The sequence below is a fragment of the Tursiops truncatus genome, chromosome 14 (assembly GCF_011762595.2).
Source record: "Tursiops truncatus isolate mTurTru1 chromosome 14, mTurTru1.mat.Y, whole genome shotgun sequence".
Classification (NCBI taxonomy): Eukaryota; Metazoa; Chordata; class Mammalia; order Artiodactyla; family Delphinidae; genus Tursiops; species Tursiops truncatus.
In genome coordinates, this window is record NC_047047.1 from 64170561 (window position 1) to 64190493 (window position 19933).

A 19933-nucleotide genomic window follows, 5' to 3' on the forward strand; every position below is an offset into this window, starting at 1 on the left:
AGACCTCTTGGTAAGCACTAAATGCAATCATTACGGAATAATTTTAATTACTATTTTAACACAATTTACTGAGTGCTTATTATGGACCAGCCACTGGACTAAATGTTTTGTATTCATTACGAAATGAATAGTTGAATTTTCCCACTAATCTTACAAAGTATATATTATCCCTATTTTGTAGATGATAAAACTGAAATGATAAAACTGAGTCAGTAAATGGTTAGAGTTGGGTTCAGACCCCAGGTTTATTTGGCTGTAAGTGTAAGTGTGACTTCCCCAAAGTCCTCCAATTCCCTTTAACTCTGTTTCAGACTTTTTCAACTCCATTCGCACCTGATTTCTTCTTTCTCTTAGATCTCCATCAGTCATGTTTGTGTGTGTCAAGAACTTTTATTTTCATATTGAGATAACAAAATTTATATTTAAAAATATTTATGTTTATGATTTTATATTTATTTAACAAATGTATTTAACAAAATTTAGCACTTAATATGTGATAAATACTGTCCTAACTGCTTTACCCATGTTAGCTCAATCCTCACAAGAGTCCTATGAGTAGGTGTATTGGTGTCCTAGGGCTGCCATAACAAATTGCCGCAAGAGAAATTTATTTTTCACAGTGTTTCTTAAAGGCAGAAGTCTGAAATCAATGTGTCCTTAATAACGTACTCACTCCAATAGCTGTAGGGGAGGATCCTTCCTGCCTATTTCGGCTTAGGTGGCTTCCAGCATTCCTCAGCTTGGAATGCATAGCTCCGGTCTTTGCCTACATCTTCACACACCCTTCTCCTCTGTGTCTTTCCCCTTCTATTCTTTTGTAAGGACACTTGTCATTGGATTTAGGACCCACCCTAATCCAGAGTGATTTTATCCCAAGATCCTTAACTTAATTACACCTGCAAAGACCCTTTTTACAAATAGGATCACATTGACAGAGTCTAGGTAAACGTATCTTTGGAGGAGGGTACCCATTCAACGCATTGCAGTAGATGTGACTATTGGCTTCATTTTACAGATCAGGAAAAGCACACAGAAAGGTTAAGTAACTTCCCTTAGGTCTCACAGCTAGTGAGCAGCAGAGCCATTTTCTCCTCTTACCAACTCCCAGGGCCTTTGATCGTTCATTTCAAGGTCTCATCTGCAGGCACGAATCTCACCCAGATATCTGCAACATTTGCTATTGGCACTCAGCCCAGCCACCTGGACTGGTTCTCATTTTATACAGGTGACCTCCAAACATGGACCTGCCTACCTAGTCAAGCTGCGGAACCCCTGGGGAAGAGTGGAATGGAAAGGAGACTGGAGTGACAGGTGAACTTCTGAGACTGGCTGGGAGAGGTGAGCACGGGGTAGGTAAAGGCTGCAAAGGAGGCTGCCTTTGGCACACAAATTCACATGCGTGCTTTTGACATTTTCACATATGCATTATCACTTAATCATTTTTACAGATGAAAAAATGAAGGCTCAGAAAAATAAGTGGAATATTACTCCTGATAGAATGTACTACACTCTATTTATTATACATTAATAAAGAGAATTGTCAGAGGGACTGGGTCTATGTGGAAAAATGGCATCCAAAGATTTATATAAATTTTTTTATTTTTTGGCTACGTTGGGTCTTCGTTGCTGCGCTTGGGCTTTCTCTAGTTGCAGCGAGTGGAGGCTACTCTCCGTTGCAGTGCTTGGGCTTCTCGTTGCGGTGGATTCTCTTGTTGCGAAGCACAGGCTCTAGGCGCGCAGGCTTCCGTAGTTGTGGCATGTGGGCTCTAGAGTGCAGACTCAGTGGCGCACCGGCTTAATTGGGCATGTGGGATCTTCCCGGACCAGGGCTCGAACCCGCGTCCCCTGCATTGGCAGGCGGATTCTTAACCACTGCGCCACCAGGGAAGCCCGATTTATATAAATTTTAAAGTGGTGTAGAAATATAGCATCATAACGTTGTTGGTAGTGGTTTGTTTAGGAAAACAAGTGCTTGTCTTTGAGAAAAATGACGGGTTAAATTAATTTTGGTAGCTGTGTGATCTTAGGCAAACTTTTTAATTTCTTTGAGCCAGATGTGTGATGAGGATTAAATAAAATGATGGGCTTTATTCCATAGTGTCTAATCTGCTGTTAGTCTCATCCAGAGTAGTTTTCATTTTAGATATTATATTTTTTAATACTAGAGATACCATTTGAGAATATCTTTCACTTTTCTCTTCATCATGTCCATAGTTCCCTTTACATCCTTGAGAACATGAAGCGCATTTATAATGGGTGTTTTAATGTCCTTATCTGCTAATTCCATCATATCTCTCTTATTTCTAGGTCTGTTTTTACGTGTGGTCATAGATCACATTTTCTTTTTTTTTTTAAACATCTTTATTGGAGTATAATTGCTTTACAATGGTGTGTTAGTTTCTGCTTTATAACAAAGTGAATCAGCTATACATATACATATATCCCCATATCTCCTCCCTCTTGCGTCTCCCTCCCACCCTCGCTATCCCACCCCTCTAGGTGGTCACAAAGCACCAAGCTGATCTCCCTGTGCTATGTGGCTGCTTCCCACTAGCTATCTATTTTACATTTGGTAGTGTATATAAGTCCATGCCACTCTCTCACTTTGTCCCAGCTTACCCTTCCCCCTCCCTGTAACCTCAAGTCCATTCTCTACATCTGTGTCTTTATTCTTGTCCTGCCCCTAAGTTCTTCAGAACCATTTTTTTTTTTTAGATTCCATATATATGTGTTAGCATACGGTATTTGTTTTTCTCTTTCTGACTTACTTCACTCTGTATGACAGACTCTAGGTCCATCCACCGAACTACAGATAACTCAATTTCGTTTCTTTTTATGGCTGAGTAATATTCCATTGTATATATGGGCCAGATCTTCTTTATCCACTCATCTGTCGATGGACACTTAGGTTGCTTCCATGTCCTTGCAATTGTAAATAGTGCTGCAATGAACGTTGTGGTACATGACTCTTATTGATTTATGGTTTTCTCAGGGTATATGCCGAATAGTGGGATTGCTGGGTCATATGGTAGTTCTATTTTTACTTTTTTAAGGAACCTCCATACTGTTCTCCATAGTGGCTGTATCAATTTACATACCCACCAACAGTGCAGGAGGGTTCGCTTTCCTCCACACCCTCTCCAGCATTTCTTATTTGTAGATTTTTTGATGATGGCCATTCTGACTGGTGTGAGGTGATACCTCATTGTAGTTTTGATTTGCATTTCTCTAATGATTAGTGATGCTGAACATCTTTTCATGCGTTTGTTGGTAGTCTGTATATCTTCTTTGGGGAAATGTCTGTTTAGGTCTTCTGCCCATTTTTGGATTGGGTTGTTTGTTTTTTTGATATTGATTTGATAGTGGATCACATTTTCTGCTTCTTCATATACATAGTGGTTTTTTTTTGGTTTTTTTTGGTGGTACTTGGGCCTCTCACTGTTGTGTCCTCTCCCGTTGCAGAGCACAGGCTCCGGACATGCAGGCCCAGCGGCCATGGCTCACGGGCCCAGCTGCTCCACGGTATGTGGGATCTTCCTGGACCGGGTCACGAACCCGTGTCCCCTGCATCGGCAGGCAGACTCTCAACCACTGCGCCACCAGGGAAGCCCATATACATAGTGATTTTTTATTCGATACTGGACATTGTAGATTTAGTTGCTTAGGGATTATTTTGATACTTTGAAGTTTTCTTTTAGGACAGTTCTAGGAAAACTTTTAGTTGGGGCCTAACTTGACCCCACTACTAAGGTGTAGACCCTTTGGGTTCTCTACTAAAGACCCCATGTATATTGTAAGGTCTTTTGACTCTGGCTGGTGGGAATTCAAATGATTTCCAGCCTGGTGTCAGCTCTGGAAATTGTTCTGTGTATAGTCCAGTCTTGTGGGATTTCATTTTATGTATGGACAGATTTTATTTTAGCCAAAGACTCAAGGGAACACCTGTTAAGTCCTCTGGAGGTCCTTGTTTAAGTAGCCCCCTCCTCTTGGGCACTTTCCCCAGCAAATTCTAGCTGTCTTGTCTCCCTGAACTTCAGACTCTGTCTCTTCCACTCAGCAAGACTGCTGGGCTCTTTGTGGGTCCACTTCCCTGCGTCACTGTCCAGGGAAGTAGTTTCAGGCAGGAGTCTAGGCAATGTTAGGCTCACTTTATTTGTCTCCCTCCTCTTGGGGTCACAATTCTGTGCTGCCTGCTGTCTAATGTCCAAGAACAGTTGTTTCTTGTATTTTGTCCCATTTTTAGTTGTTTCTAGTGAGGAAGTGGTACATGAAAGCCTTACTCCTTTGTAGCCAGAAACAGAAGTCCAAAATGATGGGCTGTGGAAAAAAACCCAATAGTAACATAGGTTCCAATGCTAGTTCTGACATTCAATAACTTTGTGACTTCAAGCAAGTGACCTAATCTCTTTTAACCTCAGTTTCCTAATCTTTAAAATGGCAATAAAAATCCCTACTTTGTAAAGTTGCTGTTAGCCTTAAATGAAATAAAATATGTCAAGAGCCTAGCCCAGAACTTGGCTCAGAGTAAGTGATGAATGAATGTCACACGTTGCTTTCATAATAGAGGATGTGAGATGTAATTGTCTGCAAGCAGTATGAAGATGAGAATAAATAGCAACACTATAGAGCATTTACTGAAGAATTTCTTGCATGTCCCTCTCCATCCTTTCCTTCCCCATGAAAACATTTCTTTTCTGTTTTCAGCTCAAGTATGTGGGAGCTACTGAGCCTCAAGGAGAAGATTCTGCTGCTGAGGAAAGATGATGATGGGGAATTCTGGTATTTGACTCAGAGACTTGGGGCACATGCCCTGGCTTACATTAGGATATCCATCCAGCAAACGTTTACAGGGTGCCTCATGTATGCCAGGCATACATGAGATCAAGAGAGATCAAGAGACAAGATCTCTTATACAGAGATCAAGAAGACCCTTTAGGGGCTCATGGCCTAGCAGGGCAATCAAACAGTCACAGTCTCTGGAATGAGATCAGAGACCCCTGGCATGGAACTCAGCGGGTGCTCAAAGCAGAGGGTGGGTGTGGCCACTGCCTCCTTTCTGACTTCTGTTTCTTGCCGACTATAAACCACCGCACCTGTGCCCTCCAGAGCAAAGCAATACTACCCCCACCCACCCCGAAGCCTCTCACCCCTTTTTATGAAAGGCCACCAGACACCCTGAGCTGATGCTGCTTCTGGGTGTCTGACATGAGACCCACCTGTTCCCCGTTCCTTCCACTTTTCACCCTTACTATTAACTCCCACGCTGTCCCTCCTCTCCCTGTACCCATCCTTTTCAGACTGCTGTGTCCCTTTCGCTCTTTAAGTAAGTGGTCATTGAACTCAAGAGTCCTGCAAATACTATTATTTCTGTTTACAGATAGTAAACTGAGCTGGTTCAGACAACACGCCTTGGGGCACAACGTTAGCCAATTGGGGTGAAGATTTTTATCAATTGATGATGAGGAACTGATTTGTGCAATTCTTATTGAACATGTATAAATCAACTGACTAGCTATGAATGCCCCAATTCCACTTTATCACCACCATCAGTGGCCCAAGAACATCGCCCTCAGGTAGCCATCGTTGGAGGCTTCTTCCAGCCACAGGGTGGGGTTTCTTGGTAGCACCACCTGCCCGAGATGGACCGTCACACTGGTCCATCCAGCCCCAGTCTCATGGGTCCAAAGCCAGCTCAGCTCTGCATGGCGGTGTGGAGGCTGGGGCCCTGGGTCCAGCAGAGGGCTGGGAGGCCCGTTACTTAGTTGCAGCCTCCCTTCTGGTCCTCATGACTGGATGTCATCTCCTTCGTCCTCTACACAGGATGACACTGCAGGACTTGAAAGCACATTTCATGCTTCTGGTCATCTGTAAACTGAGCCCAGACCTGCTGAGTCAGGAGGTGGTCCAGAAGTGGTCGTACACCATGCTGGAGGGGAGATGGGAGAAAGGGACCACGGCTGGTGGCCCGACAAAGTCACCCCAAGGTGAGCCTGTGCACAGGAGACAGGGGCTCTTGGGTCTAAAGGGGCAGCTTCTCCAGGCAAAGGTGGGGCTGCAGACAGAGCCGCTGCCCAGGGCCCCTGGCTGAAGGTGAGGGGGCTTTGCTGGCCAAGCTGCGTGCGCTGGCCCCGGGCTACGTGAACCAGGAAGATGGGGCACGTTTGTCCTAATTTGCACCAGGGCGTAGAATTCTCAGTCAGGCTGCCTACCTCTTGGGGGTGTATCTTTCCAGAGGGTTCCCTTTCCTAATCGGCACCAGGCGGCCACAGGCGCACAGGCATAGTAGAAGGTTGGGTCACATCTTTCTGTGGTTTTAGGATAAGGTCACTGATATGCTGAAGTAACCACCCCATAACAGGCAGGATTGAAATAGTATTTATATCGTATGTATCAGGCCCTCCTTACCTAGAGTTTGGTAGAGAAACAAAATCAAGGATTCCCAGGTCATCAGGTATAGGAGATGAAAGCGTATACATTCTCCAAGTGGAGAGGTTTGGGGACTGTGTCCCTTTCTCCACAATGGGCCGTCTCTTGGGTAGGAAAGATGTGAAGGGGGTAAGATCTCGGCGGGGCCCGGGTGGCCCTGGCTCTGCCTTCATCTCCCCCACAGTGTCCCCCCGAAGGCTGAATCTGCACATAAGCTAAGGCTTGGTCCCCACAGCTCTGCCCCTTCCCTCCCACCTCTTCCACCTCGGGTTTTTCTATGGACACACAGACCTGAGAGTTACTCTCCACTGTAGCTTTTGCCCAGCACACTGCCTGGCACAGACTTTGTGTCCTGGAGATGTTCACTGCCTGGGTCAGTGACTGTTAACTAACTGAAGAGAATGTGCCTGTGGTCCCAGGGGAGCAGCATTTTAACGGGGACCAAGCATTAGCTTATGTGCAGCTCTGTCCGGGTGGACCCCAGCTCTGTCCGGTGGACCTTGGGTGGGAATCCCGGGGCAGCACCCTGGGTCTGTGCTCCTCTCTGTGGTTTGGCAAGCAGGAGGCTAGGGGAGCCTGTCTTACCTTGGCTATGTTCTGCCCCAGACACATTTTGGAAGAACCCTAAGTTCCTGCTGTCGGTCTGGAGGCCCCAGGAGGGCAAGAGGTTCCAGATGCCTTGTAGTGTGCTGGTGTCCCTGCTCCGGAAGCCCAGGCACAGGCACCGCAACAAGAAGCCTCACCTCGCCATTGGCTTCTACCTCTTCAGGGTAGGTGGGCCTCTCGTGGAGTCCTATCCTTTCTTCCTGTTTCCGGTCCTCTTTACCATCCATCTCTGTCTACCTACATCCTTCTCTGTCTACCATGGGTGCAAATCCTTGGGAATGTGTGATCTAGAACAAGCCACCTTCTTGCATTTGAACATCAGTTTCTACATCTGTAAAATGGGGACAATGATATTTATGCAAAAGGTGGAGTAAAAGAAGATCGTGTAGCAGTGCTTATCATTGTGCCTGGCACACAGTTGGTACAATTAATTCTAGTTCCCTTTGCCCCTCCCCAAAAGCCAAGCTTACCTTGCCTCACCTTTATCCAGGATTTCTGATGATGGATTAAAATGTCACTGGCTGGAACAGCAAGTCTTATGGGAGGGGAAGTGGCCTCTGGGTAGAGTCTTCTTGTATACCAGCCTCCAATAGAATTCATGCTTGTGAAAGAGATGGATTCACTGCCTAATGAGGCCTCTCTTTTTTGTTTTTCAGATGAGCAAGGTGAGTTGCACACTTGCCAGGCTGGCCCTGGTAGGGAGTGATGTCCCGGGTTCACTGAGACTGCAGCAGCCTTATGTAAGGAGCCACGGGAAGGTCTGGCAATAATGCCAACTGCCTCTGTGTGTGCAAGTAAAGAGCATCTGCTGTTTTTATCCAAGGGCCCCCCAAAGTCCTTACACCTCCATAGACAGGTCTGAGCCTGATGTAGAACCGATACATTTTAGAATCGATTAAATCCCTACATAAATACTTAGGGCTAATATTGAAGACTGTCACAACGTAGGAAGAAGGAAAAATCACAATCTTGCCTGAGTTCTGAAGCCCATAATAAAATAGATCTATAACAGATGGGACATCAGGAGCCCATGCAGCCCACCTACTAGGGGACGAGGGACAAAGGCTGGGAAAACAAAACAGAAACACAGGCAGAGGACAGCAACAGCTCTGTGTTTCAGCTGCGGTGGCAGCCTAGAGGGATCAGTTAAGAAGGCCTGAGCTATCCCAGCCTCTGAAGGGTGGCAGATATTCTTTGTTTCCCAAAGAAAACAGGAGTGAAACACTTAATTTTCTCAGATTGGACTGAATTGAGTGAAAGGGTTTTTGTAAAGAAACCATTCTGCGTTGGGTGTCTTGGCTTGGTTGGGTTTTTTGTTTTCCTCCCGAGGGAATACTGAGCGCTCCCAAAGGTGCCGATTAATTTTAAAAGAAAAAGTTATTTCGTCGAGGAGTGGTGGTGGGATGAATTGGGAGATTGGGATTGACACATGTACACTAACATGTATAAAATAGATACTAATAAGAACCCGCTCTATAAAAAAATAAAATAAAATTCAAAAAAAAAGTCTAGGAAATAGTATAAATGATGCCAGATCTCAAAATAAACATTGGTGAATCAGACAAATCTAAAAGGCCATGAATTTCTATTAAATTCTACTATTTCATATATAAAAAAGCTATTTATATCAAGCCTATTCCTAAATAGAATTGGGTCAACCTACAATAAAAAGTATAAACAGAACAAAACTATGAACCAGTTACAGAATTCAAAAGGCAAGAAAAAAGTTATAAATAGATGAGAGATAGGGAAGCAGTTAATTCTACCAGGAGCACTAAACCTAGAACAGCTACTGCAGCTGATTATAAAGTTTAGTTCTGAGATTCCTGGCAGCCAGGGCAAAGACAGCAAAGGGCTGATTTTCTAGTTCTCATTGTCTCAATAAAGAAAGCATGTATCACCAAGAGATACATTTTGTTTCCCCAGCCCTAAGTGGAATCTGGGAAATGTCTTTATGTGGTGGGTAGTGTCTTCAGCAGCAACTGTGTGCATCCCCCCTATGGATCTCCCCTCCCTCCATAGCCCTGCATGAGAGCCAAGGGAAGAGGAAGCAAGAGAGAAAAAGAGGGCCAAAGGGGGATATAAAAGAGAGAGGGAGAGAGAAAGAGAGAATAAAAATAAGAGATAAAACAAAACACAAACCAGACCTCTGATCTGGGTCTTCTGAGCTTTGGCCAGTACTCTTTCCTCTTTAAGAGGCTGCTTTCACTGAGATGACACGGAGTATCCAGTTAATCTGTATGGGAGATGGCTGGTGGTCCGTCTGTACCTATGAGCATAATCATGTCATGATCAACCTTGAAATGGTAGCACATACATGGAGGCAGCTTCAGGAAGTATCAAGAATGTGGACATTGGAGCTCAGCTGTCCTGAATTCCAATCCTGGCTGAGACTCTTACCCGCTAGGTGACTTTGTGCAGATGACCTAACTTGTCTGAACTTCAGACCCTCAACTGTAAAGTGGAAAGTGCAGACACAGTGACATTCCTCACCTCATCTTGTGTATGATATTGTTTTTAACACAAAGTCAAATCAGTCGACATATTTATTCAACCTCATGTAGGGTTCCAGCAAAGGTGCCCGTCCTCTACCCACAGAGCTATGATGACCAGAGGAGACTGCCTCCCAAGTTCTTCTGGGAAAATGCTCCCCTGAATTGGCCTGAGACGTTTCTCAGAGAGAAGGAAGTGAGTCGGGAGCTGTGGCTGGAGCCTGGGACATACGTCACTGTGCCCTGCACATCTGAGTCCCGCCAGGAGTCTGAGTTCGTCCTCAGAGTCTTCTCCAGGAAGCGCGTCTTTTAGTAAGGTCCAGGCCTCTCCCGGAGGTTGGGGTCCACTCGGGCCAGGGGAGGGGGGCAGGGTGAGGCGAAAATGGCGGAGGACGGGGGTCTCTGTGACCAACACAGGGGACAGGGTGAGCAGGAGAGCAGGGCAGCTGTCTGCGCGGAGACATCCCTCACTTCTTCCTCCCCGCTCTCCTTCTAACAAATGAACACTCTGCTGGACGTAGAGAGAAAAAGCTAGAACAGGTCTGGCCCCTGCCCTCCAGGGGCTCAAAGGCTGGAAAGGACATGGACGTATGAACAGTTATTTATGTTATGGTGTGTCTGGGGTAAGCGTTTATCTGTCCAGGGTGTTTGGAGAGCACCAAGGAGAAGCATCTGAGCCGCCCTTCCATGGTCCTGGGGGAAGCAGGGGTGGCCTCAAGGACGTGGTGATTCCTAAGAGATGCACAGGGTTTGTTCAGTTGAGGGGGGCTGTCATCAACCATCAGGCTCAGACGAATCAATATACACTCATCCCAGCCAAACTTATTACAGGCCTACCTCGGCGATATGGCAGGTTTAGTTCCAGACCACTGCAATAAAGCAAATACTGTGTTAAAGAGAGTCACAGGATATTTTTGGTTTTCCAGGGCATATAAAAATTATGTTTACACTGTACTGTAGTCTATTAAGTGTGCAATAGCATTATGTCTTAAAAAAAACAATGTGCATACCTTAATTAAAAAATACTCGGGAATTCCCTGGCTGTCCAGTGGTTAGGACTCTGCGCTTCCACTGCAGGGGGCACAGGTTGGATCCCTGGTTGGGGAACTAAGATCCTGCATGCCGAGTTGTGCGCCCAAAAAAAAAAAAAAAAAACTTCTAAAAAATGCTAACCATTGTCTGAGCCTTCAGTGAGTTAGAACCTTTTTGCAATAGTAACATCATTGATCAAAGATCACAGTAACAAATATAATAATGAAAACGCTTGAAATATTGCGAGAATTACCAAAATGTGACAGAGAGACAGGCAGTGAGCCAATGCTGTTGGAAAAATGGCGCCCATAGACTTGCTCTATGCAGGGTTGCCAGAAACCTTCAATCTGTAAAAAAATGCACTAACGCGGAGCACAGTGAAATGAGGTAAGCCTGTATTTTGCCTATGATTGTTCTGACATGACAGCCCTTCAGTGCTTAGAACCCAGTTCTTTTTCCATCATATTTCGGGCATAGATAGTTTATCTTGGTCCCAGGCCTCACTGCCTTGTGAGACCACTGAGTCTGAACGTATGAGTGGGAGTAGTTAGATGAGGGCGGGGAAAGGAAAGGGCACATGGGGAGGAGGGTTCTGCTTGAGCAAAGGCCGTGGGGTGAGAACACAGGGCACGTGGAGAGGTACAGCCGTGTGCCGAGCCCTGTGCCAGACTGCACACTTCAAGGGCAAGTGGGGCGTCAGCTAAGGAACTGGGAAGGTGAGTTCCCAGGGGTGGGAGAATATTGGTCAAAACGTTCCCAAAATGATCCCCAAGAAGTAATTCGGTCTTTTCTCCCCCCTCAGTGAAATTGGCCGCAATTCAAGTGTCGTCTTCCCTAAGGTGGGTTGTCAGGTGGAATTCCACATGATGGGAACTGTTTACAGAGCTGGGAAAGGGGGCTTCTCCCCTCACATTCAGGGGTCCGGGGAAGAGGTCTGCAGATCCTGCAGGCCCTACTCTATGGCGCACATAGTATGTTATCTATCGTGCCCTAGAAGTATGCAGGTTCTGCTGTTTTTGCACCAAAATAACTGCCCTCTGGTCAGGTCCTTGGCGTTGAAGGCCCGGAGCCCCAGATGCAGGAGTCACACCTCCATGTCCTTCTGTTTCTCTCTACCCGGTGTTTCTTCTGCCCCTTTCACAGTTTGCTACTTCCCCAAAGCCAGTGACGACTGGAGAAACAGGGATGTGGGTGAGTGCTATGGTAAAACATTTAAACCAGCACTCAAGGTCAGACTCACAGATTTCAGAGGCCTGGGAGCCGTGAGCACATTAGTGTGTGCACGAGAGTCCATTCGTCCAGGGGAATGACCAAGTCCTTCTGTGTGTCTGTTCCTATAGGAGACCGTAGACCAAATGGAGGGCAGGATGAATTCTTCACCCAACTCTTTGAAAAGGTAAGTTGAACCAAGGCGGGTAGCAAGGAGCAGGGCACGCTGTGGAGCCTATAATCCCATGGCGGGTGGGTTTGCATCTGCCTGACCCTGTGTCTAAATTGTGATTTAAGGCTTTCTAGTCCCCAAACTGCCACTTTCTATGAAAGCCCTCAAGGTTTTAGACAAATGAGCAGAGCTGTTGTTTCCAGAAGGCTCCTGTAAAATGCATATCCGTTCTTGGACGCTACATTGATTTGTTGTAGGAAAAACAACTTTAATTTTTAATCCCTGTGACAATGGAATATGGCAGAGGTGAGACTCAGTGTTGGGAGGTGTGGGTGGAGCCTGGCAATGATGAGCCCTGGGGGGTCTGGGGGAGGGACGCCCAGGGAGAAGACCCCGTGGGTGGGTTGGTGGGGGTAGAACTGGTAAGAGGCATTGGGGAGGAGGAAGCCTACCCTCCTGGTCCCTTCCAGTTCTTTCCTTGGGCTGACCCAGGTTTGAGCACCAGCAAGAGGCCACCCCGTCCCTAACCTGAAGGATGCGAAATACATTTAGAAACAGGGCAAGAAATCTGGGCCTGACATCTGAGTGATGTCATTACAACTGGAAGAACATGAACTGCCTGTGTTAGTAACAGCCCTCCCGTCTTCTCTCATCTTCACCACTGGCATTTTGCTTAATGTCATCAGAGAGGATACATCAGAATCTTATGTGTGTTGTTTATAAAAGTTTTCCTCCATACCAGGGGTTTCCAAACATCTTCTGCGGCAGTCCTCTACCTAACATATATAAAACAGATAAATATGAACAGATAACGTACAGCCATTTTATAAGCTCAAATTTATGGTACTTATATTGCATTAATATGTTCTAAAGTTAAATGTTCATGTAAAGGGTTGCTTTTCTGAACTCTACAATGGAAATCTGGACTCTTGGCTAAGGATAGTTTATTAGTAATAAAACTGAAACCCAACTGCTGAACTTTCAAAGCATCTCTATAGAACCCAGTTTGAGAATCACTGCTATTAGTCTACCTCTTAAGAGTCCTGCCCTGCTGGGGTGCTCTGAACTTGGCACCCAGTTAAACTGTTGTAGAAGTTCTTATGAAATTCCAGATTTAATTATACGTCTAGTCATGTTCCTTATGTGCAGGAAAATGGCATCAGTTATTCTGCCCAGAAATGGCATATGTGCCACCCTGAGCAGATGTGGGAGAGGCCTTTCCCAACCCCCTTTAGCTGTGGGCCCTCTGCATCTAACGAGCCTTCAGCAGTGATGATTCTCTTCTACCACTCTGCTTCTGCTCCAGCATCCAGAAATAAATGCAGTCCAACTGCAGAAGATCCTGAACCACATGCCCTGGGCAGGTGAGTATTTCAGAGTCATCCTGTAGGACTCAGGGGTCACAACCTTTCTGAACTCTGGGTCTATTTCTCTTTCTCCTGGTGGGACATGTGAATGCCCACGGGTCGCCCCAGGAGCTGTGTCTTATACCAGGGTGGGTCGTGTGGTCTGACAAAGAGGTAGAGGAATTTATGCAGCTTAGAAAATTGTTTCTTTTTTTTTTGCTTAGTTGAGTGTGTAAAGATAGATGGCAGTGAAAATGAAGATTTCTGCTAGTTTGCTAATTTGAGAAGAATAGCTGAATAGTTCTTCCTTGGCATATAAAGTCCATGTGGAAGAAAGGCATTCATTTTCTCAACCCGGCAAATAAATATTAAGTATCGACTAGCTTACCAGAGAGCTCTCTGATGAGCTCATAGTTAAATTGATTAACCCACAGAAATCTGATAGGAGCACATCACGAAGGAGAACTGCAGATGGGCGGTGTGGATGCCTTTGTATGAAGCTTGGGATAAATCATCAGGAAAGCTTAAAGCCCATATAAAAGTATTTTGAGTGAGAAAAACATGATTTTGAAAAAAAGTAAACCAAACAATTAAAGGGTATTTGCTACCTGAAATATGTGATTGCCTCTCCTTTACATGAAGCCAAGATTTCAAACCCAAACACACTCAGAAACTGTATAATTTCCAGATGGTTTCTCAAAGCCAAACTCGGGTATCATAAAAGAGCCAGAAAGGGAGACTCTAGAAATTATACAATGTGAGATGCAGCCCCTCCCTACACCTCCTCAAAAACCAAAAAAAATGTAAAAGAGATGGCTTCTGCACATTTAAATTTTTAAGGCATTAATCACAAGTATGCAAAATGACCTTGGAAAGAATGGATGGACACATTGCTTTCATTTATTCCTGTGAGAGGGTTTCTGGTTGATAGATCAGAGAGCTGCTATAGCTTTTGGCAAAATAGTTGGTAAAGTCTCCCATAATAAATGATGAAATGTGGGTTGGAAATTTGCAATATGATTCACAAGTTTTATCATCATCCCAAGAGTTATATAAATATGAACCCAGAGAGATAATTCTATGTTATGGGTCAGAGCCTATACGTTTTAAGTATTTAGTTGAGAGTCTCTGTATTCTGCCCTTGGTCCCCTTACACTTCCTCAACTTCTATCAATGTCTTGGAAGAAGACATGGGATGCAGGCTTATCAGATCTGCAGAGGGCACAGAACTGGGAGGAATAATTAATATAATAGCCAACAGAATTAAAATTCAGAATGTTCACCACAAGCTGTGCCCAAGCCCAAAAGATGAAATGTAGTCAGGGTGATAATTAAAATCTGCCATTTTATAATATTTAAAAAATCAGTTGCACAAGTTCCTAAGAGAAGAGACCTCATCTTTGTGGCAGTTAATTTGAAAGCTATCTGGTTAATTTAGTTGACCTTGAGCTTAACATGTGCTAATAGTTTCAAGTTGCTGCTAAATAAGGGAATCCAAATTCAGGCGGTATTTAATGGAAGCATTTAGTGTGTGTTTTTGAAATTGTGTTCCGAGAAATGTTAGAAACCGAGAGGTTTTAGTAAGTGTTCCATGAAGTAAAATGGGTTCGATTCTACGGTCAATGGTGCTTAGGAAATTCTGCATTAAACAAAATTTCAACATTGGCTCCTGTACACGGATCACGTGCTAAGGTACACGGTGATGCAGACAAGGGTCATAGATACAGAATATTTCAAATGGATTTGAACTCAAAACCCTTTCTCTGCAAAACGTCTCCCTGGGAACCTCATTTGGGAAATGTGGACTGAAAATTTTGGAAGTGATAGACCCACTGTACTCTGCTTAATCCACCTGCATCTGCAGGAGTGCGTTCCAGTCTCGGTACCACATTTTAGGGAGACGCTCGCAAAGCAAAGTGCGTAGAAGAGGGAGGTGAGGATTTAGAAACCATATCATCTGGGGAACCGATGGAGAAATGTTTAGATGTTTCGAATGGAGGGGAGGAGTCGAAGAGGGGACAAATACCTGTTTATGCTTTTCTGGAGGTAGAACTAGGACTAGTGAGTGAGTTTTACAGGCGCTTCCCTTGGAATTAACAGGAGAAGTTTCTCCTGACTTGGAGCTATGGTTCCATGTGAAAAAGTGAGCTCCCAGAACCGACAGGCCATCTGTCAGGACATCTGAGATTGTCTTCCAGTTTGGGTGGGAGCTTGAAAAAGGTGCCCTTTCAGACTGGGGAGCCTGTGACTCTATCGTCCTGTCTGCCCCCATCCCAGCCCTCCGATACACAGGGCCATGTTCATCTGACCTACTGTGAAGCAAAACCAGAATGTTCTCTGCAGGGTTTTACTGTGTTACTGGGATGTAGGAATCCCCTCTAAGCCTTCTCTCTCTGTCTCCACTGTTCTCATTCTTCCTGCCCCAACGTAAATGGTGGTCGTTGGGCCCTATGGCCAGCCTAGGCAGCACTGCCCCTTCCTGTTCAGAAAAGGGCCATGCAGCCCTGGGGCCACGCCCATGCAGACTCTTTCCGTTCCTTCACAGGTCTAAGGAGCGAACAGCCTGTCTTCAGCCTCGAGGCCTGCCAGGGGATCCTGGCCCTACTGGATGTATCTTTTTGGGTTTGTGGGAGGATGCATTCTGCTGTTAGAGAGCTTTGCCCTGGAGCCAGGCGGCCTGGGGTTGAATCCCAACCCTAGCACTTACTAGGTCTGTGATCTCCGACTAGTCACTTAGCCTCACTGTGCCCCAGGTCCTCATGTGCAGCACAGAGATGGTATTAAAACCTATTCTGGGGCTTCCCTGGTGGCACAGTGGTTAAGAATCCACCTGCCAATGCAGGGGACACAGGTTCTATCCCTGCTCTGGGAAGATCCTGCATGCCACGGAGCAACTAAGCCCATGCGCCGCAACTACTGAAGCCCGTGCACCTAGAGCCCGTGCTCCGCAGCAAGAGAAGCCACCGCAATGAGAAGCCCGTGCACCGCAACGAAGAGTAGCCCCCGCTCACTGCAACTAGAGAAAGCCCGTGAGCAGCAACGAAGACCCAAAAAAGAGCAGCCAAAATACAAAAAAAAAAAACAACCCCAAAATGAAACCTATTCTGTAAGATTTGTATATGAATACAAATGAGATAACCCACGTACAGTGCTTAGGACAGAACTGTCATCAAAAAGTGATCAATATTGTTATTAATAACAATAAGCTTACTTCCTGACAGCGAGGATGAGGCAGCTGCAGGGTGGCGGTTAGTAACAATTCTCCAGGTTACAAGAAGCTTTTACAAGAGCCTCAGGGTCCTGAGTTTTCCATTTGGTGATGGGGCAGCCGCTGCCCCCATTTACAGATCAGGAAACCAGAGCTTGGGGAGTTCCGTGACGTGCCGCGAAATCAGCTTTCCTCGTTCTCAACACTGTCATTTTTCTAGCAAACCCTCTGCCTTAAGTTGTTCGGAGTTTAATTACCCACGCCACAGAGAGGCACATAGAATGGATACTGTGAGAGGGGTTGCAAATATAAAGAATGTTGGCAGAAACTTTGCAGAGGCTGCGGGCAGTGTGGGATGGTGGTCAGGTATGCAGGCACTGGGGCAGGTCCCAGCCTTGTCAGCAGCTGTATGAACTTGGACAAGATCATGCTCTCTGAGCCCTCATTTCCTCATCCATAAGAGGGAGGAGTTAGTACCTACCCCACCTACTAGGTGAAAATGAAGTTCCATAGGTCAAGTGTATAGCTCAGTGCTAGGCCCACCATCAGGGCTCAAAGAGAGGTGGTGTGTCATGGTGTTTTTGAGCCAGTCTCTCTGATGCGGGGGTATTTGGACGTGGTCTACAGGGCTAAGCGTTCAGCTTTTAACCGTTCCTAAAATGACTAAATATAAGAGGCATCCTTAGCCGCCCTGTGCCTGACTCCTTCCATGAGTTGGTTTTGACAACAGTGAGAAAAAGAGTTACTATTTTTTATTTAAATCGCATCAGATTGGCCATGTCAGAATACCCTGCTTCACTAAGTGGTAACTGTCATCATCACCATCATCAGACCATCCTCTCCTCTCAGTGCTGCTGTGTTGCAGCTCATTCTGTCCTTTCCTAGTAAGGGCCAGGGAGCCCTGGGCTGCACTGAGCAGTCAAGGGAGGCCAGCTAGGGATAGCTAACATTGAATGGGGTGTCCCAAATTGCACATTGCTGTGTGGAGGGCCCATTACTGCCTCCAGAGGTGTGGACAAAACTCCCCTGGCGGCTTTGACCTTAACCCTGCTATCAGCTTAATGCGTCCGGCACCGTGAGTATCCAGGAATTCGGGGACCCGTGGAAGCAGCTGATGCTCTATCAGGTAAGAACAAGTGTTCACCACGCCTCCCACGGGACAGTGCAGAAATGGCAATTCTGCAAAACTATAAGGTACCCCTCTCCCTTTCAGCCCTTTCAGCCCAACCACTCACCTAATCTTCCCTAATGTCCTTTTAGTGTTTCCTCCTTTCTCTCCCAAACTCAGAGAGCCTGTTGCAATAGTCTTCTAAATTTTTAAAGCGACATCTGATCACATCGCTTCCTTACTAAAAATGTTTTGAGACTCCCCATGGCCGTCAGTCGAGTTCACACTCCCTAGCATGGCATTTAGAGTCCTTCATAAATTGGCTCCCTCCTACTTTTCCAATCATTACTCACAACTCTCCTCCCGTCTCCTGAGTCATAAGGTTGGAAGCCCTTCAAAATTTGGATGGCGTGCTCAGATTAGGCACGTTTACCTATACCAAGACTCTCCATCCCCCGTAACAGAAAGACCGCCCACTCTCACAAGCCTTAAGGAGAACTGGGAGAGGAGGTGGGATCCTGACAGGGACCCCCTGCCCTATTCTTGTCTAGGCAGCCAGGCCTACCGGTGGAGCCTCACACTCAGCAGTCCTGCAGCCTTGACACTGGCGTGTGAGGGCTCTCAGGTGGGGCTTGGAAACGCCTGGCTTCCTTAGCCTTTGGTGTGGGCTCTTCGCAGGAGGTTTTCCACAAGCAAGGCACTAACTGCTCAGGATGCCTGAACTGGGCCCAGCTGCGGGCTGCCATGAGGGACACAGGTAGGCCTGGAGGCGGGTGGGGAGGTGATGCTGCAGGGCGCACACCAGGCAGGGGATGGGGCGGCGGGGGTGAGTGGTGCTGGGCAGGGTGTGTGGCGTCCTGCATTCTTCTAATGAGTAGGGTTACTCCCCGAGTTCAGAGGCCCAAAGACCAGGATCTGTGAATAACTAAACCATTGATTATTATCACTATGATCACAGCTAACGTTTATTGAGGGTTGGCACATGTATACTCGCATTTAATCTTTGCCAACACCCTGTTCTAATCCCCACTGCACAGAGGAAGAAATTGAAGCTCAGAGAAGTTAACTTGCCTGGGGCTTAAATCCAGGACTCCCAGACGCCAAGGCAGATAGATGCTCTTGACCACTAAGCAGACTGCCTCCTGCCTTCAAGGCCAGTAACCCACGTGATGAAAAGATCCTCATGCTGGTTGCCTAGGGGACAGGGATGGAGAATGGAGAGACAATAAAATTAATAGGCTAAATAATTGAAAAATTCACAATGAACCGCGTAAAAGAAGATCTTAGGCTATTAGGATTCAGGTCCCGGAAGTGGAGGGACAATTTAAGGGGCCTCAGGTGGGAGGGGAGCTGGATATGAGGTTTCCGGCACCCAGGGTGGGAACCCTTGCTCAATGCAGGAATCGCGCTCAGTGATGACGTCTGCCAGCTGATGCTCATCTGCTACGGCGGCCCTGACCTCCAGATGGCCTTCGTCAGCTCTATTCGCTTGATGCTGCATGTGGAGAACATGCAGGGTGAGCTGGGGGGAAGGAGGGAGGGCCCGGGCTTCCTCTGCTCTCCTCGTGGATTGCCCACCTGTCCCCAGTTCAAGCACGAGAGAGGACTGCTGCCAGTGCAGGGAGCTCTGGGGAACGCTGGCTCTGTGCCTGTGAAACCTAGCTGCATCTACCCGAACTAACTTATGCCCTGTCTGCTCCAGGGCCAAGGTGTGAAGCAGCTCGCTTAGAACAAGTGTGGCGCGTGTGATTGCACAGAGGCCGAAATTGGCTTCCTGGGTGAGGGGACGTATGGGAGGAGCTAGTCCCTCTTGTTTCCAACACATACACACGCATTAGCTGTGTTCTTTTCTACTGCATTTTCACAGACGTCTTCCAAAACTTGACCCAAGATGGCAAAGGGATATACCTCCAGAAGCCAGAAGTAAGACCTTCTCCACGGGGTCGATTCATGTCATCTTAGGGAGCAGTGGCCGTTGCCGGTTCAGGGGCTTGTGAAGGAGAAGGGTTCTGAGTGCCCTTCGTTCTGCTGAGTGCACGATGGAGCACTGTATTCATTGCACTTATTCATTTGTGCATCAAATATGACTGGGCACCCACTGTGTGCCAGGCATATGTGAAGGTACAAGTGTTTGTTGAATGAATGCGGTGATACGCTGAGGAGAAAACAGCTCTGTGTCTGACACTGGCTGTCTTCCCCTTCCGTTCAAGCTGCACAGATTTACTGAGCACCTGCCATGGGCCAGATGTGGAGACACTGGAGTCTGGAGTTGAATCATCCGCCCTTTCTGTCGAAAACACATCCTCCGTTTGGGCTGCTTAGAAAGAGACTCAT

General features: G+C 46.4%; 1 protein-coding gene across 1 annotated transcript; it reads left to right on the forward strand.

The window, feature by feature from the left end:
- Positions 1–1129: 1129 nt before the first annotated feature.
- CAPN14 (calpain 14) lies at positions 1130–19668 on the forward strand (the record flags this gene model as incomplete). The annotated part of the gene is given in 15 exon segments (XM_033838198.1): positions 1130–1311; positions 4705–4779; positions 5821–5984; positions 7033–7200; positions 9393–9399; positions 9633–9836; positions 11359–11395; positions 11897–11918; positions 11921–11952; positions 13244–13301; positions 15829–15893; positions 17549–17617; positions 18278–18356; positions 19000–19116; positions 19467–19668. Coding segments are annotated over 15 exon segments (1374 nt in total), but the record flags the coding sequence as incomplete, so codon positions are not given.
- Between the last annotated feature and the right edge of the window lie 265 nt (positions 19669–19933).